Raw genomic sequence first — 19,869 nt, 5'->3', positions numbered from 1 at the left:
CATTATTTATTTAGAATTTCCATCAATATTAATCTACAATTTATATTTCTTTTAATAATGTAGGACAGTACAGGCACCCGTCACTCTGTGGCTTTAACGACACGACTGTGCAAGAGATTGACACTTAGATTGGCATTATCAGAATATTGGAATGAAGTTATTAAACTTGATCTTAACCTCTTTGTCCATACTATATGTATGAATGATGGCAGAATGCAAGGAGGTGAAGTGTTGCTCCCTATCCCGTTATATGGCAGACAGTATGCTGCTGTGACGGTTTTCTAATTTACATTCAGTGTTGCGTATCTCAGTTTTAGGTCACTTCCAAGCAGTTTTGAATTTAGATAATTGACTTTGCAGCAAAACTTCTAATGTTAAAGTTAAGATGAGTCTCGCAGAATATTGATTTAAGCATATGAAGCTGAAATATCTCTGAGCCAGTAGCATACTTTTGGTTTGTAGAATCCTGTGCACAAAATGCAAATGGAAAACCACATTGCAGTGAATATAATGCACATGCATGATGGTCTTCTGCAGGACTGAGCCAGTAACTCAGTGAGGATGCACTCAGTGTGCAGGCATCTTAAAACAGAAAGTAACAAAGAGTAAAATGTTGAAAAAAGAAACCAATGTGCCCAGGTTCGGACATAATCCAGATTGTGGACACTTGCGGATGTGATGAGGCAGGACATAAGCTTTGACACTATAAGCGTGGCCGTGTCTGGAGAGAAAGGGCAAAGTGAAATGGATGAAACATTAAAGAGACAAAGAAAAACTCATTATATGGGAAATAAAACAGTTGTGTTAAATTCATGGACTGCTTCAGCGTGCCAGAACAGGTGACAGAAGGGGAGCTGTCCAATATGCAAGTAAGGAGTACCCCACCCCCAACCCCGCACCCCCCGCCAGCTTCCTCGGTGAGAATGAAATAAATAAACAATGAATGGTCCACTCTCCTCGCGCGCCTCATCCCATCTCATGCATGGCTGCCAGTAATGGTCTACTGGGTGTCAGCTTTTATTGGCACGGCACAAAGCAAGTGCCAAGGGCTCGGAGGCTCGACTCCCCGCTGCAGACTCGGCCTGTGGATAAAAGCGAGCAAAATGCCCCAGCCGAGCTCAGAGACATAGTCATGTTGGGCTGGAACGAGGAAGTGCAGTGGAGAGGGGAGGGACTCCGGGCGCAGCTCCATGGGGCCGCCGCGGCGCTGCGACCTTCTGCACATGGAGCCGGGGAGAGTTGGAAGAACTTCATACTGCAAACTCAAGGAATAGCAGGTAAAGTGACTTCCACCGCGCTTTTCAGCTCCCAACTAATCTCAAAGGCTAGGTCAGCACCTCTACGTTGAGCTCTTTTTTTCTTTTCAAGAGTTTTAGGAGACATTTTGCACCTGACTGGAAAAGACTCTCCTTTAGTTTCGGTGCAGGTGCGCCGCAGCATCAGATCCCGCTTGGTGCGCGTAATTCGGTGTAGGATTTGTAACGGATTAACAAACCAGAGTACTATTTTAAAATTAAATACAGAAAAATAGATTCACTTTTCCGCGTCATTTGTTACTAAATAGCCATCCGTTTAACGGAAGTAGTGGAATGTTCCCCATTTTTCCTGTGTCTTTTTTCTCTTTTGGGAACATATGAATAAATTATTTCACAATCACTTAGATTTATATAAACATACTTGTCTCGTTTTTTAAGATTTACTTTACTACTTTGTTCGCAATTCGTTAGAATTGTAACCTGTTTAATAGGTTTTTACACTCCCGGTATAGCCTATATAGCACCTGTTGCAACAGCTGTGCGCGCTCAGAAAACTTCAGATGGTCCCTCTGTATCTTACGTTTGATAAAAATATGAAAATACACATTTTCAGGAAAGAAATCAACAACTTTTGATTAAGAAGCACATTTTTTTCGGGGGCCAAAACCAAACCGTATGTGACAATATTATAGCACTGTTTAAACAGGAAATCAGTACGCACAGAAGCTGTACCCAATGTTTCTTGTAAATTAATAATCGATAAATCTGATAATTTCTCATACCGTTTAGCTTTGTATTCACCTGTTCGAACCACAGTCTCAGTTCGTTGTTTAACGTCTGTGTGAAGGAAAGAAACAAGACGCATGTAGGCAGGACTGATACAAGTTTTTACAGTGCTGACAGTGAGGTGGAAAATAGTTCATCAACGCCCAGGCAGAAAAACAGAAACAACTCTCAAACTGTTGAGGAAATTTCCTCTTTTTTAACACGTTGCAAAAGTTGAGCCATATAGGTTAAGCCTCTGCGAAATAAAAAAAAAAAAAAAAAAAAAAATATATATATATATATATATATATATATATATATATATATATATATATATATATATATATATTCTAGCTTTTGATCAAAATATGAATGTATAGCTTTTTTAAAAATATTTTTTTCTTTAAAGTGGCGCTTGTGTGATGCAAAGCCCCGAGTCATCGAGTTGCCATTAGTTTGTCTAATCTTAAACTGAGAGAGAGAGAGAGCATCTTCATTTTTTGTAATAGGCTTATGTATTTTTTTTAGGCAAATATGAATGCATTTGAAGTTTGCTTTCAAGTAAAATGTTATTTTTCTATGAGTTTGAAACATTTAAGGGAAGTTAATATTCACTAAAATCACACTTAAATGCAAATATTCAACAAAAAGTAACACTTGGAAACAGTATTAGAAAAAAAGGTTTGATGTCAGATGTTAGATCTATTTTAAACTCGGATAGGGAACCCCAATACCTGCACAAATAGGACTTTTTTCGTATCTCAGTTGGAAAGAGAAGTGCTGAAAGTGCTGCAAGTCTGTCTGCAGATAAATCATCTTTCTTGTCAGTAGAAACAGAAGTAGGTGGGGGGGGGGGGGGGCAGAGGAAGGCAGACAGTTATTAAAATGATTGTACTGTCTGAATAGCAGAGTAGTGAAGTGTGTCAGATGCAAATGAAGGAAACTTCTCTTCAGCGCACCTTTACTCTCCCCTCACCCCCTCGATAGGCTCCCAGAACACATCCGCTAACACTATCTACCCACTTACACCCATACATTTCACGAATTACTGATGAGAATCTCCATGTGCATATGAACAAAGGTGACCGTGAAAACACACTGCTTGGCAGTGTAGGATAATCTCTAATCCTAATGACTGATAAAAAAAGAAAAAAAAGAAAGCGGCCACAGCTTCATTACTTCTCGTGAAAACCACATGAGTGAAAATGAATAACTCAGATATTTTCCTGAATTGTCAGAACGTTTAGTAACTGTAGGAAAAGTGGAAACGTTTGGCAGTGTGTGAGAGAATAAAGAATTATTATTCATATTGTTTGTGCATAATCAGAGTGAGGTGCAGCACTAATGAGCGATGAAACTGGATTCACATGGATTTGAACGCTATGACATTACGTTTTATTGCAGCCAAAGATCTAATTGTCATAAGCAGAAACATATACAAAATATTTAACATTTACCTTAAATCACACTTTTATTTGGTTTTTTAATTGTTTAATCACTCAATAAAAGGTTGAGTGATTTTTTTTTTAAATGGATTTTTATTAAAAACATTTAAATGTAAGGAATTTGAATGACATGAAACTTCATTTAATTCTAGCTGACACTCAGGAAATGTTTTGTGTGTGACTTTTTCCCCCTACCATTTCTATACTTGAGTGTTGCCTCATGCGTTCCAGTATTTCCTGTTCATTTTGAATGTGTCTTATGTATACTCATTTAAACATATGCTGTACACACCAGTGTCTAAGCTTCCTTCTGGGTTTCCAAGCTCTGCTGGTGTGGTCCTCAGTATCTGTTAACGGTTTCGTTGTTTCTCATCTCCACCCTGCTCCCTGGTGTAGCTTTTGCACCTCACTATGAGCAGACGCCTTCAACCCCCCACCCCCACCATTCAACAAACACACACACACACACACACACACACACACACACACACACACACACACACACACACACACACACACACACACAGGAGGAGGACCGAGAATTCTGTCAACCCACAAGCCTCTTCCTGCCTCTCCTCACTTGACGTACTCCGACCAAAACTTTTCCAGTCCCCCTGCGCTATGTATCAGAAGTCTTTTCTGTGACTTCCATTTCACTGGTTGAAAGATTCCACCTGCCCCCAGTTCATACACACGCGCACACGTACACGCTCACACACACACACATATACACACTCCTCCCGGGAAAAAACCTGGGACTTGAGCAATAAAGAAAAATAAAGTTTGTTTTTTTCACAATATCAGTTTGATCTGATAAAATAAATGAGAAAAAAGTCAGGACTGGTTAGGTGGAATGGACACGTTTTAGTTTCTTATTAAAAAGTGTGTTATCAAAGTAGGACTCTAAACTTTGGAAAAGAAAAATTAAGGCACACTCTTTAAATCAAAACTAAAAACAGTATGGGAAAACTTTGTAACAGGTAAAAAAACAAAAAAAAAACAACATTAAAATAGTATCACAAAATAACTACTTCCTGAATACGTATCTACGTGCACCTTACTTTCCACATGCCTACGCAAGTGGGTTGTGGTTGAATGTAGGAACTCTCTTTTTTATTTCTGCCGAAGCCCCCCCTCCGCCAACACATCCGTGTTTCCCCTCGCACCATCTGCCCAGAAAAAAAGGGCACACGAGAATATACCCCCCCTCTGCCCCCGACCTCCTAACTCCAGATGCTGAAGAAGTGTGCTGCGGAGTCGTAGCTCAGCAGAGTAACACGCAACACCCCTGTGTTGTGCTGAACAAATCTTCTGCACCAGTGACCTTTGCCCCCCCACCCCCTCTCCCTCCTCCCTTCTCCTCCCCTCACACTTGCATCCTGGGTGTCTGCAGGCCGGCGAGCTCCTGACTTGACTCCGCAGAATATTGTGCGTTGCGACACAGCGGCCCGGTCGCTTCCCACTATTTGTTCCAAATGTGTGGAGCCATCTGTCAGTAAAACAGGAAGGCCTAGGTTCCCCTTCTCCCTTGGGCTCGTTTCGCTATTTTCGGGAGCTTCACTTCTCCCTGAGTGGCTGCTTGGACTGGGCAGCGGCCCCACCAAGGGCTTCTTGAAGTGGCGGAGCTGGGGCTGAGGCTGTCGGGCCCATCTGCTGCAGGCTTGAAGGCCATCCATTATTAATGGGGCCACGAGCACTGGTGACTCCTCAGATATTCAGTCCTGGCCGGAGGATTGCTTCTAAAAAAAAATCATAAAGAGAACTTCTCTGTCTTTCGGCCTGCTTTTTCTGTTCTTTTCTCTGCACCTTCCTGTTGCAATTGCTCTTCTGACTTCTTGCCTTCCCATTGCTATCTTCGTTCTCTGCCTCTAAATCTATCTCGCTGCCTCGTCTCTCTCTCTTTTCTGTCCTCCCCTCTCTTTGTTTCTGAGTGTGGCTTGCATGCGTCTGTGGCCAGGCCGCGGGCTCAGCGATGCATGCTCAGTAAATTAGTGAGAACACGAGCGCCGATCAGCTGGGAGCGCCAAACGCCCGCATACTCGTGACCTGGGGCCAGTTAATTTTCTGCTTAATTTTGCGGCAGTCAGTTTGCATTTTTGGATGATTACGTGGCAGGAAATTAACAATAAATAACAAATGTGGTCTGAAAGCCCATTCCCAGCAAGCCTACCAGCGGGCCCCATCAGCCGGAGCCAAGCCACTCTCCAAGCTCAGTCGCTCTGTCAGACTTGTAATGAAAATGTCTGTAATTCTTTGTAATGTAATGTGGGGGACTGTGGGATGTCTGCGGCGGTGACAGGAGCGATCTCACTGAGGTGACAAAGCCACGCCGAGTAGTACACCCTTTACTCCACTCTGGCTTTTTATAATGTTGTTTCCTCAGCCTGCACTTGATTAAACTTACATACATCTCCATCTCCATCTCTCTCCCATTAGAGTACCTGCACCGCATGGAGACAGAGGAGGCCCAGGAAATGGCCCAGATGCCAGGTAAAAGACTACCTACTGCATGATTGAGACGTAGAGTGCAGAAAGTAGATACAATAGGCCCAACAAACAGGCTCTTACACCACCCGGAGGTAATTTTGCTTATCCTGAATGAGACACGTTGAGGGGCTGCGTGGTGAGTGATGGGTGTTTGCTGGTATGTGTGTCTCCCCAGGCAGGGACAGCCCCCCTGCCAACGAGGCATCCGAGGAGGCCGAGGAACCAATGGCCGTCCCTGAGGACCTGTCAGCCGGCTCCACCCACCAGCAGAACAACAGAGGGGACAAAGGTACGAGGCAACATCTCACCAAACACACCCACAGCCACAGCAGAACAAAACTGATGCTTGTGTATATGTAAGAATACATGAATCATAGTGTGTGAGTGTATCCATGAAGCAGCAATCCAAATGAGTCAAACCCACTGCAGTGTCTTCCCCAAAAGTAATGTATTCACTCCCAAAGCATCCAAATCAGAGTAAAACGGTTAAATGAAAGAAAATGTCAGTATCAAAAGCATAACATATATATTTAAAAAAAAAAGCATAAAAATGTTTTTATAACTTAATCCCATACACATCCAGAGGGAGATATTTGCTGTTCCAAATCCCTTGGAAAAATAAATTTTAAGATGCAAAGAGACACATTTAGGTCATTGGCAGAAAAGGTAAAAAAAAAAAAATCCCTTTGATCCATGGCATGTCATTAATAAGCCGAATCTTAAGGAATAGCTAATGTGGCCTTGATTTGAGTTTGTGAACACCAAGCCAGGGAATATCATGGTGAAAATAAGGATGAAGCATGCTAGGGGGATTCACATCGGCGGCGTATATTTATCTCAAGTCTCCTGACATGGGTGGTTTGTGAAAAAACAGGAAATGTTCAAGGTGGAATCATTATTGGTCATTAAAAGCTAATCGCTTTTACATGACAGCAGGATGAATCAGACATAACATACAGTTTAAATAGGATAAACAAGGTCTTTTTTTATGCTTAATATTATTATTTATTAATAGCTTGTCACATTTATACGTCCACTGAATGTCCAAAATGCTAGGGACCGTCACAGCTTTCAGGACAGATGAGGCGAATCCACGAGAGCCATTGAGTCAATATTGAATTGATTTTAAAAAATTTTGAAATGTGCAAAAAGAGGTGCAACTCAGGAACACAAATACGTGGGGTTATATATTTTTGTTTTAATCATGACAAATTATTTTAAATGATGGCAGAAAAACCAAGAATGACAGCTGACCATCCTATCGGTGTTTTTCCACTTATCCAGATGACGGCAAAGATTAGCAGCACACAGTACAAAAATAAAATGTGAGAGAGGAAACTGAAATAGGGTGTGTAAGAGTTTCCTAAGAAGAACTTGCCACCAGGCAGTTTCAACACTCCTGAAGATAAAGAGTTCAGGAACAGGGCCAAGCTCAGAGAGATCAGCGCATCACTACACCACATAGGTCACACACCTGCGCGCACACACACACACACACACACACACACACACACACACACACACACACACACACACACACACACACTTTTTTGAGTTGTGAGGCGCCGAGCTCAGCAGAGGCAGGAATTTTCTGTGATGCGATGGCAACAATTAAAACATTTAAAATCGAGTTAGGGAGCGTTTGTAGAGCCATGTTTTATAAGACGTGTACATCTCATCTCAGTCAACAGATGGACGTTTAGTACGACCTGGGGAAAAAAGGAAATAGTCAAAAAGCAGATGATTTAAATGTCTTACTTTCATCGGCAGCATGTAAAGAGAGTAAAGGGGGCACAGCTGGCGGCGTGTATGTATGACTTGATGTACTATATGTGAGTTTCTGTTCATTCCCTATAACAGTAGGACAATTTCGCATGAGTATGTGTGCACATGTGTCTATATAGGGACAGAGAGAAAGAAGGGAAGTGCAAGTATCTGGTACATCTATGCATGGCTGCCCCTGTGATAAAAGCCCAATTGAGTTATAATTATCGCCCAGGATCATGTGCTGCTCAGTTCTCTGTAGTGAAAAAAAAAAGGCATAAAGCAGAGGGACTATATGTGGGACATGGGACCTCAAATGTATCGAAAGCTCAAAACCTCAAAACCCAGGTTTGTTTCCTGTTGCAAATAAGTCTTCACAGCCTGGGATCGTCACTGCTGCTGCGCATTCACAGTGCTGCAATCCGCACATATAAGGGAGCTTTAAAGGTCAAAATGAGCCCTATTTTGTCCTCCATATCAGTGTGTTAAGTAAACTGTCACAAAAATGCTAATTCAAATAATTTAATTAAAATTAAGAAAAACTATTTTTATTTTTGGATGGAGAGATATTTGGTTTAAGTCACAAGGCGGTTAAATGACCTTCTGAAGATCCCAGTGAAATGATTTCTGTTTCACTTTCCGTGATTCAGACGCTCCTTTGCTATTTCAGAGACATGAGACTAAGAGGGAGACTGAGCTGTCTAGTTCCTGAAAACATGGAGGAGGTTGAAAGTGTGAGGGGGAAAAGCAGGCTGTTTTTGGTGTTCCTGCAAGTCGCGTTGAGAATGTTGCTGCCGTGGTTTAACACATGCGGTTCCACTACTTTGCACACAGGGTTATTTTCAGGCAGTGAGAGCAGCACCAGTCAGTAACAGGAACCTCCAGCAGTCTCCCTGTGTTTCCACACTGCAGAACTAACACACTTGCTAAGTTGCTTCCTATCTACTATCAAACTCTTTCAGTATAGCTCGATCATTCTTCTTTTTATGCCAAAAAATGCATTGTGTTTAAAAGAATAGTACTATAGCTTCTTTCTTTTTTTTTCTTTCTTTTTTTTACATTTATTGGTTGCTTCTCTCAGTATTGGTCATTGTTTAATTCTCTGCTACAGTATGTGTTACCCCTTTATCTGTAATCTGAGGATTAGATCCACATCAGGTTATAACCATTTTATTGCGACCAGTTTTGTTTGTCTGACCCTCGCTTCCCAAAACGAGCAAATCAGGATGTGTGACTGTGACAAACAAGATAAACAGTAGAAAGCCTTCTTCCTATTCCCAATTCAGTCACAACTTCCCCATATCCATGACAAGTAGGTGGCAGCCCAGCGTTCATGGTTCCCTTATGTCTGCTTCACCTGGCTGATAACCTGAGCGCCTCACTGGTGTATTAGATGTCTAAGGAACTGAAAACCACAAATAAACAGAACTTTTTTTTATTGCAGTGTTCCAACAATTTATTATTGTTATGTTATTCCTGGATCAGTCGCAACATTTGCATGTGCAGAGAAATGCTTCTCTTGTCAATACTGAGCAAGGCAATAGTCTGATTAAGTCTATTTATTGCTACATCATTTTACAAATCAATGTTGACATCAGCAAAGTACTTCAGATACCCAGAAAAAATTGTGTCATTGGTTATGTGGCTAAAACCATAAATTAAATTAGGAGGGTTGAAGTGGTGTAGCCACTTATCGAGTTTTGCTTTCGAGCTCTGTGATATGCAAATGCAAAAGTAACCTGATCATTTGCCCTCAAAAATCCCTCCTTACATCACTTATGCTTGATTGAAATGCCTTGGTGGTTCAAGTGAGAAATTCAAAGGCTTGGTTTGCAACACGTGCAGCGTAAATACTCCAAAAAAGATCACGCCGGCTGCTTAGTGCAGGTTGTAATTCTCTTTCACCTCTGCAAAAGTGAGCAGGACATGTGCACAACCTGACTGCACTTCACAAAATGTCACAGAAGGTGTAAACATATCTTAAGTCAGTGAGTCCCAAATAGGGGTGTTCATACCCCGAGGGGTACTTCTGCTGTTGCATAGAGGAATGTGGAAAGATAGTGGAGTAGCTTTAGTCATTTGAAAACATAGAAATTACAATTTAAATACAAATTTGCATAGTGAGTCACCTATATATCACTTGTTGAGAGTGTGTGTGTGTGTAATGTAGTAGTGGGCAAGCAGAGGAGTTGAAACAGTTGTTAGCTGTAATGGATAAACTGTTGTAATAGTGGTTCGAATGGAGGGGGGGAGCGATCACGGAAGGCTTGTGTCATGTGGATGCACCAACACAATTGTTGTCATTACTTAGAATTCCTGATGGGGGAGACAGAAACTACGCACTATAGCTTTAAAGTAAAGGATACACAGTTAAAATAGTTAGCCTAAATCAACAGATACACAGTTGAAATTGTTTGCTTAAAGTAACCCGTACATTTTTAAAATAGTTAGCTTAAAGTAATGGATACACAGTTGAAATAGTTAGCTAAAAGTAACCCATACATGTTTAAAATAGTTATCTTAAAGTAATGGATAAACAATTTAAATATTTAGCTTAAAGGGATGGTAACACAGTTGGAATAGCTAATGTAATAGATACAAGGGGAAATAGTTGGAAGTAATGGATAGTAATGGTGGACATATTTAGCGAGAGGTAATGAATAGTTAGTTAAATTAGATAGCTCAAATTAAGGTAACTGTTTAGTTTGCTAAAAGTAATGGGAGAATGGTTCAAATAAACGGTTGTGTAGACAAATGGGTATTTGGGTTCATCTAGCAGGGTTGTGGGAGTACAACTGACAAAAACTGTTGACAACCACTGTCTGAAGTAAAATCTATAAATGCATATATAAGCCAGAGACCTCCCAAGTGAAACTAAAGGCATCATGGCAATAACAGCCTCAGAGTTGTGTGTTAACACATAGCAACACTTAAAAACCTTGTCATCCACGTTGCATTGCATTACATTTTGGATGCACATGTAGCATGTTCACACACAGTTCTGTACCATAACTTATCATCTTTTGCACATTAATAGAACTTAACACCAACATAGCACCATTTTGTTTCTCTAAAGCTTTTCCTTCCCTTTGCGTGCACGGCTGGTATCTCTCTTATCTCATCTGCTCAGCAAAAAGACAAGAGAGTTTGTCCAAAAAATTTCAACAGTTGAAACAGATGAGCAGATTGTTTGTCATGCGACAGCCGATTGAAGAAAAAAAAAACGTTGTGTGGAGATGGACGATCGGATTATGTGACTGATCAGAAAAGCTATCATAAACATTTCATGATCCATTGCTGTTAGTTCTCTCTCTCTCTCTCTATGGGAAACATTCTGTGGGGGATTTATGTTCCCTTGGTGGCTCTCTGCAAAAACAAAACTCCTGCAAAAAAAAAAAAAATGTTTCAGTTACTGGCTGTTTTACAATTCCTTTCCCGTGCTTCCCTTTCTGTCACTTCTCCATAATTCTTGGTAATTTCAGTTAGACAGGCTCTCTTTCTGAAGCTTCCCCTTTTCCATAGATTCCTATATTTCATGATTTCCACTTCTTCCTCTTCAGTTGTACAAACAGAGGTAGAGGCATGGGGAAATCAGGCTGCCACAGTGACATGCAAACCACAGGCTGATGGCTGTGGGACTTGCATGATATGTCAGTTCTCTTAAATGTTTCTAAAGTTCGCTAGTGGGAAAAGAAGGAGCTGGTAGTTCAGCACAGAGGACACTTCTCTTTTCAGATCACTCTGGGAACACCAGACATCACGTAGAGATTATAGTATAATATAAATAATAGTTGGCATTTGTCAATCATGCAGCATTTACTCTCTGTATTCTAAAGACCCCTCTGATTAGTGAAAAGGTAAAATGCAAGTTTGTCTCATGTGTGTGTTCATCGCACTCTGTGGCTCTGATAGACACCGCTGTCGTCCCTAGTTTCACACTTCCTGTGTCTCTGTTTCCTGTTTATCTTGCTGTCATTTGTTTCACCAAAGTGTGATGGTGTGAGATGATCTGTGTTTCTTCATCACCGACATCCTCAAACAGTATGCATGCTATCCACCTGTGTATCCTTATGAAAAATACTATTCTGCTTTGAAATAAATGAGCAGTGTATCTACAGTATAGTCTACAGTTTAAAGGAGTAGGCGGTGGCTTGATCTTATCAGACCTTTGCTGATTTTTCTCAGGCTGAATTCACAAAATGCCTGAAGTAAGAGGGGAAGTTTGTGAACTGTCGATGCATCATCCCGGTAAACATACAAATGTTGCATTGAGCACTGAAGGAGATTTGCCATTGCACAACTGTCGTTGCCCTAGTTATATTATAGTGCATTTGCAATGCTATTACATACTGTACAGTGTCCATCCAGACAGAGGAACGAGGGAATGAACAGAATTATATTGACTACAATAACGTACTGAATGAATCCAAATAAAGCCAGGCCATGTTAAAGTTCAGTTTCTTGGCTGCGAGAAACACAGTTTGAGTTCATCAGCATAGGCTTTATAAAATGAGCACATGTATGTATTTTATTTGAACAAGTAACAAAAACAGTGTAACACATAATATGATGTCTCATCATTATTGAATCAAAATAAAAGGCCAAACAATTATTTAACAATGACAATCTGTCAGGTCAATTATAAAAAAAGTATAAAATTAAATAAATTAAAATAGCGAGATTGATAACAATACTAAATCACAATAACAATGACAGAAAAAAGCTATGTTTTACTTATATCTGTTAGCAACATTCATGAATATCCATTCAGTGAGGCTTAAAAAAATCGTTTGACTTTCCTATTATGCAGCCTTACAGACCAGGCAAAGGCAACTTCAAGGCTACATCACAATGTTACAATAAGCAGCTCTTATCTATTCTCCTGTCACAGTATCAATATCACACTGACAATTGCCCATCTTTAGTATATAACATCATGAAAGAACCATGCTCGTATTCTAAACCGTGGCCCCCCCTCCTTGCCCTTTTTTCCAGCCTGTAACATTAAAGTTGAGGCTCGCAGTGATGAAGAGAATGGGCTGGCCTGTGACATGAATGGCGTGGAGGAGGAGGAATGCGCGGAAGACTTGCGCGTGATCGATGCCTCGGGGGCCAAGGTGAACGGCTCACAGCCGAGCCCCGAAGCCAAGGCCTTCTCCTCGGCTGGCGGTATCCGGCTGCCCAACGGGAAGCTCAAGTGCGATATCTGTGGGATAGTTTGCATTGGCCCCAATGTGTTGATGGTGCACAAGCGGAGCCACACTGGTAAGCCACCTGCAATACTTCTTGCCCTTCCTTTGCACCCATGTTCACTGTTAGTAAGACGGGATGGATGAGGGGTAGAAAGGTGTTTGCTGTGGCTCCCGCCCATGTTCAGAACATTTCTTTTAGACTTCAAGCTAAAAAAGAGTTGTTGTCTCCCACTAACACAAGCAGTATCACAATGTACATGCTGTAGCTTTGCCTACACACAAACGTCAGTGATAGATAAATAAACTTTAGAACCTTTTCTTATGTTTGCAGTCACATTTATAATCAGTCGTAGCCGTAAAGGCATCCTTGCGTTTGGCTGTATGCATGTAAACCTTCTCTTCATGCGTGAAATAGACTTTGAGCACACCATTAGCATTCATTATTGTTCATCTAAATGACTCTGAATTACCACAGGACAAGCAACAGTTAACTGATCAAATTATTGTGTGACAAAGTAGCAGAGATGAACTTGGTCCGACAAAAAAAAAAGCCCTGAGTTGAGAAACAGGATATCTGCGGACGATTAAATGGAATCTCTATGAAGTGACAATTATCTGGCTATTAAAAGTTTTTTCAAATTTCAAAATTGATATTCTATTGTAATGAAGCCAAACCAGTGGTGGGGAACATTTTGAAAAAGGCACTTAACTGTCAAGCTTTAGAAACTAATGAAACTCAAAATGGAAGAAAGGAACACTAGACTAATGTAAATGCAAAAGAAACTACAATAAAAGACATAATGAAGTGCCTCTTATTTAAAAAATATTCTGTGGTGAGTCTTTGCTCCTGAAATGCATTTTTAATGAATTTCCTTTTTTATATATTTTTGCTGCTTCACTGGTGACTCTTATTTTATGGGGGGCCTTTGAAAAAAAGAAGAAAAAAAAAGCCATATTAAAACGTTCTCACAGAATGCCACAACACTCGGAGAGGCTGGATATTGGTTTATTCCAGAAGCGCTGATCAGGAAGACTGGCTCTCAACACAAAGTGTTTCCTCCGCTTTATTCAAATGAGGCTGAATTTGCATTGTGATGTGCCGCTCTTATTTTAGAGACGAAGAAGAGGAAAAAATGAGATTTTCAGATCAAATTGACCTAGGCAATGGTGCATTACAGAACTGGCAGGCTGAGTCTGAAAGGCTCTTGTTCGATCAGAGCGCCAGAAGTCGGTGGGGCAGGGGGAGCACGGAGAGATAGAGTGTCAGTCTGCTGTGAAACCCTCTCTCAGGCTGCTGGATGGCTCTCTGCCCCCGAGACGCTCCATCATCTGGCTTGTTCTGGTGCTCGGGATGCTTGTTGTGCAGTGACCCCGCATTCCTACAGCAGCAACCCGCTTTTTCATCCACATAGAAAAGACAAAGACTGTGCTTTTATTGTTGTCAGTGGAGGAATCAAACATGGTGAGGTTAGGGAGAGTGGTGCAATCAAGAAAAACATCAAAAATTATTATCTGACTGGTAGGGTACATACAAAAAAAAACTATAAAATTGTGTGGCAGTAAAACGTAGACCTACAAGTTATTATTTTGTATGTATTTTTTTTTATTTTATTTGCCTCTTAATGGTAAACGTGCCTCTGTTGTGCTCTTGTCCTCAGGAGAACGTCCTTTCCAGTGCAGCCAGTGCGGTGCCTCTTTCACCCAAAAAGGCAACCTGCTGCGTCACATCAAGCTCCACTCAGGGGAAAAACCCTTCAAGTGTCACCTGTGCAGCTACGCCTGTCGCAGGAGGGACGCCCTCTCCGGACATTTACGCACCCACTCGGGTGAGTATGCACAGGCCACCCACACTGAAAACTTCCACACTCATGGTAATGGTAGGACCGCTGGGTTAGAGCTGAAGATCTTTGCCTGAACCCAACTATTACTTTACACGGGCTTGGGCCGGGCTCGGGCTTGCGCTCCGGGTTGCGCGGTAAATGAGCGGTCAGGTGATGCATTTCAATTAGCGCGAAAATGGATGCTGAAGAGGTGAAACGGAGGCTGGCGTCTGGAGGACTTATTTTATTTCTTTGTTCCAACTTCCAAGTGGCCTATAGCCTACGTTAGTCATGAATAAATGATGTTAAAAAATTTATAAATGACTCTTTCTTGACAAAAGGCAAAAGAGCTGTGTGCGTGCTCACATTTGAATAATGTCGGGCTGTAAACGGGTTCGGGCTTTTAAAAAGCTGTCAATCAAAATGTTCTTGTCGGGCTCGGGCCCGAATTCTGTCGGGCTCGGGTCTTGTCGGTCCTAACTTTTAAGGCCCGATTACAGCTCTACGCTGGGTGCCTTTACCAAAGGCATGACATGTTCTGCAGTGCATACAGTGAGAGCTCAGGGCTTTATAAGGGGAAGTTGACAGGGTGTAGATATGGTGTCACTCTTGTGTGTGCAAGTGCTTTGCACCCAATTTTTTGGGTGTAAACAATACACAGCCTGCTCTAAATAGTTCAACAGAACAGTGAAGGGATAACCTGCTAAATGGTTTTGCATTCCAGGTTCAACTTAAATCGATTTGAACGTTTACCTGCAACAATTAGTGACAAAACATCAAGCTAGCATTATGAACACCGTAATGGGTTATCCATCTGAAGCACTTTGTTATTCTCCACAAGTTGGTGTGCATAGGCACTGAACTGAATTAAATAAGGAGCAAAGGCTAAAGGAATCAGAAAGCTTACAAACTGGGGAGGCCTATGCGTAAAGGAAAAGGCTGGAATTTTTTTTTTTTTTTTCAATTCTCTGTGTCATCAAATCCCACAAAAGGCTTAAAACTGACAGTGTGTGAATATGACGCTCAGTACTTTCCAACTTCCCTACTATATTTATGACACTCAGTTCCAATCCCATTTATTCATACTGAAGACAGGCTTTTTAAAGCTAATGTCACCCACTGACACAGAGTAGCTCATGTATGTGTTTGAGAGGAATTAGCTACAGTAGTGGCTCATGCCCAGGGCTGTAGTCAGAGTTTTCAAAATACTGAGGTCATAAGTCTCTCCCGCTTTAAATATTCTGATCAAAGTGATAGACAGATAAGAATATATTTTTTTACTACTCTATTTTCAATATTTTATTTATCCAACTGTTCCTTTAACATTTCAATAGATTATATTCCATGACTGTGGGTCTATTATTATTTAGTTTACTGTAAAAGCCTTCTTATTTTGTTGGTGTAAGAGCAGTTCATCTTAATCAAGTCTACACAGATCAGATTATAAAATACCCACCATGAGTACGTTTTTATTTGTGAACTCCCCTGAAGTTGCTTCCTGAATTCCCCCAAAAATACAGAGGACACGACCTCAGTGAGCTCAGTAGTAGCTACAGCCATTCTCTGGACTTCACCTGTCAATCAAACAGTGTGGGGGCGGTACTGCCAGGTCTTTTCCTTGGGTTTTCTGTCGACAAAATTTTTGTAGGTGGGGCTCTTTTTCTGTGTCTAACCACTCTGTTGTTTGTCTTCTTCTATTTATTCCAATCAAACTGGGAATGTAAAAATCTGTCACTTCCCTGTTTTACTTCCAGGAAAGAGCTACGAGAAAGGGCATTTAGAACAGCAGACTATAGGTTGAATTATTATTGTGTAACGAAAGTAAAACGTATGAATTAAAAATGAAAAGAAAAAAAAAAGGTTATCACTTTAATATCAACAATCACATAGAATACGACACTGCTCTGTTCACTGATCTAATGTTATTTCTTTGCAGTTGGAAAACCCCACAAGTGTGCTTACTGTGGGCGGAGTTACAAGCAGCGCAGCTCTCTCGAGGAGCACAAGGAGCGCTGTCACAACTACCTGCAGTGCATGGGGCTGCAGAACAGCATGTACACAGGTCGGTGCCTCACCAGACGCACACTTCACTTTTCACCCAAATCTGATGGCCTACTTTACCCTGAGTGCAGGTCTCGCTATGCATGCAACAGCAACAAAATGCTCTAACAGATCAGCTCAAATTACTGTAATTTCCATTTGAGTATGCAGAAGTTCTTTAGCTATTTAAAATGACTGCAGAGATAAATATAGTCAATTTAATTGTGGTGTCAGTGTAAAGTACTGTATTTGTCCATATATACTCGGCAGTCATAAACTGAATGAACTCACTATGGAGATATTTCATGCGCAGGGTGCTGTAAACCTCTGCGTTGAAGCCTAGAAACACATTTATACCTCATCTGTGAGCAATGAAGAAATACAATTTTTATAGACCAAGTGCTTCACATGTGTCAGAATAGTCCGCTCTGTGCTCTGCGAGAAAAATACCATCAAACCAGAAACTACCATCATGTGTTATCAGGCGCCAGTTCATCACTTTAAACAGAACAAACTCAAATTACTTTTGATTCTGAAATCTACTTTTCTGTCTTGCTTTCCAGTAGTAAAGGAAGAAAGCAACCAGAATGAGCAGAGGGAAGACTTAACCCAGACGGGATCTGACAGAGCCTTGGTGCTAGACAGACTAGCTAATAATGTAGCTAAGCGTAAGAGCACTATGCCACAGAAGTTTGTGGGTAAGGGCTGAAATCTGCTTACTTTGTGTTTATAACCTATGCACCTATGAAAGCTGCCTAGGTGAAGCTGCAATGTGTTTTGTGTTAATTACTTTTTCTCTGCCACCCTGGCTCTGCAGAATGCATGCAGTGTAACAGAAAAAAAAGTCTATTTGTGCAGTTATGCCTGATCAGAAATTGTTCATTTGTTTAGAAAAGCCTATGTTTAAATATTTATAAGTGTTTAACCCTGCATATTCATTTTACATTAAGATGTTGATAATTATAACAAAAGAGGGAGAAAAATAGAATATTAAGAGGCTGAGGGAAATGCTAGCATGAGTCTAGAAATACCAATAGGAGACCATGAGACCAGAATAAAACAATTACAATTACAGTCAGTCATTTTCAAACTAGAGAGGAGCAGGCTCTGTATTAAAGTGGTTAAATCACAAGATGCAGGTGAAAGTTGAAGTATAAACTTCCCGTTGCTCTTCTGTCTCTTTCCGAACCCTCAGGTGAGAAACGTCTGTCTGACCTCTCCTACGACGGAGGAGCAGGCGAGCTGATTCAGCCCCACGTCATCGACCAGGCCATCAACAGCGCCATCAGCTACCTGGGGGCCGAGTCGCTCCGGCCTCTGGTGCAGACCTCCCCGGCCTCCTCTTCAGATGTGGGCCTCAGCTCCATGTACCCCCTGCACAAGCAGGCGGGCGAGGGCCACGCGGGGACGGGCCACAACCTGTCGGCCAAAGACAGCGCAGCCGAGAACCTGCTGCTCCTCTCCAACTCCAAGTCTGCGTCCAGCGAGAAGGACGGCTCGCCCAGCCACAGCGGCCAGGACTCCACAGACACCGAGAGCAACAATGAGGATCGTCCCGGCGGGGCGGCTTCCGGCCTCATCTACCTGACCAATCACATCACGTCGGGGGTGAGGAACGGCATGCTCCCTCTGGTGAAGGAGGAGCAGCAGAGGCAGTACGAGGCCATCCGGGCCAGCATAGAGATGGCTTCAGAGGGCTTCAAGGTGATGACAGCAGACGGGGAGCAGGTGAGGGCATACCGGTGCGAACACTGCCGCGTTCTCTTCCTGGACCACGTCATGTACACCATTCACATGGGCTGCCACGGCTTCAGAGACCCCTTCGAGTGCAACCTCTGTGGTCACCGGAGTCAAGACCGATACGAGTTCTCCTCTCACATGACGCGAGGGGAGCATCGCTACTGAGCACCCGTACACCGGAAAGAACACACACACATACACACACACACACACACACACACACACACACACACATACACACACACACACACACACACACACACACACACACACACACACACACACACACACACACACACACACACACACACAGACAGACAAATAGGTGTAGATATGGAAAACATGCCGCACACACTCACTCATGCAGACATGCACTGGAAATAAGGGACTGTTCGTTATTTATTTAAGGGTCCACCGGAGGAGGGAGGAGGGGCGACCACTAGCTCACATAGTAAGAGTGTTCGCCCCATGTTGGTTGAGTCCTGCAGTGGCGCAGGGTTCAAATCTGACCTGCAGCCCTTTGCTGCGTGTCATCCCCCATCTCTCTCCCCCTTTCATTTCTATCCACTTTCAAAATAAAGGGAAAAGCCCCAAAAAGTCATCTTTAAAAAAATAGACATGACCCTACCCTCGCCAGTAATAATGTTTCTATGACCCTCCAAAACGATTTGGAAAAAAGGGATGACCCTCCCCCAACAATTTATCGATACCTTCTGTACTGGTTTGCACTTGGCAAAGATATACAGATTACCATTGTTTTTTACAGCAATGACATACATGATTAAACCTCTGCATTCTCATCTGACGCATCAATTCAATTCAATTCAATTTTATTTATAGTATCAAAATCATAACAATAGTTATCTCGAGACACTTTACAGATAGAGTAGGTCTAGACCACACTCTATAATTTACAAAGCCCCAACAATTCCAAATAATAATTTCATCACACTCCTCTGTAATGGTGTGGTGGCCATTTCAGTAGATTTTCTTGCAGCATGGTGGCCCAATATGGCAGCATGGTGGCCCAAAGGTTAAAATTGTGGCCTCACAGCAAAAAGGTTCTGGGTTTGAATCCAGGTAGTTCCAGGCCTTTCTGTGTGGAGTTTACATGTTTTCCCCATGTTTGAGTGCTCCGGTTTCCCTCACCATCAAAAACATGTACTAGGATCTCCAGTCAGATCTGGAGTTGGTCCTCGGGTTCTGTGACTGGCTCCCCACTGCTCCCTTGAGGGATGGGTTAAATGCAGAGAATGAATTTTGCTATGTTTATGTGACAATAAAGTACCTTTACCTTACTTGTACCTTACTCACTAACGTTGTGGAAACACAATAAGCATGGAAACTAAATGCACACTTC

General features: G+C 41.9%; 1 protein-coding gene across 7 annotated transcripts; it reads left to right on the top strand.

Annotated features, from left to right (window-relative positions):
- The first annotated feature begins 982 nt into the window (after positions 1 to 982).
- Positions 983 to 18,729, top strand: ikzf1 (IKAROS family zinc finger 1 (Ikaros)). Of its 7 annotated transcripts, none has more exons than XM_028603186.1 (8): positions 1,192 to 1,277; positions 5,903 to 5,956; positions 6,129 to 6,242; positions 12,713 to 12,982; positions 14,568 to 14,735; positions 16,666 to 16,791; positions 17,336 to 17,467; positions 17,965 to 18,729. In XM_028603186.1, exons 2-8 carry the CDS (start codon positions 5,917 to 5,919, stop codon positions 18,672 to 18,674), a joined length of 1,560 nt encoding a protein of 519 aa, XP_028458987.1. In that variant the 5' UTR covers positions 1,192 to 1,277; positions 5,903 to 5,916; the 3' UTR covers positions 18,675 to 18,729. The 7 variants fall into 7 exon arrangements, with proteins under 7 accessions (XP_028458993.1, XP_028458987.1, XP_028458986.1 ...); XM_028603185.1 differs by having other exon boundaries at positions 1,193 to 1,277; positions 17,333 to 17,467; XM_028603189.1 differs by lacking the exon at positions 12,713 to 12,982 and having other exon boundaries at positions 1,193 to 1,277.
- Positions 18,730 to 19,869: the final 1,140 nt, after the last annotated feature.

Source organism: Perca flavescens, chromosome 17, assembly GCF_004354835.1.
Source record: "Perca flavescens isolate YP-PL-M2 chromosome 17, PFLA_1.0, whole genome shotgun sequence".
NCBI classification, from domain to species: Eukaryota; Metazoa; Chordata; class Actinopteri; order Perciformes; family Percidae; genus Perca; species Perca flavescens.
Note: the sequence above shows the minus strand (reverse complement) of the source record. Positions and strands in the feature narration are given on the sequence as shown.

Bases quoted from the DNA above. Each gene is read 5' to 3' on its own strand.
- ikzf1 (XM_028603185.1), top strand. From the start codon at position 5,917: ATGGAGACAGAGGAGGCCCAGGAAATGGCCCAGATGCCAG. The intron at 16,792-17,332 runs GTCGGTGCCTCA...CTTGCTTTCCAG, and splicing joins GCAGAACAGCATGTACACAG to TAGTAAAGGAAGAAAGCAAC. The intron at 17,468-17,964 runs GTAAGGGCTGAA...CCGAACCCTCAG, and splicing joins TATGCCACAGAAGTTTGTGG to GTGAGAAACGTCTGTCTGAC.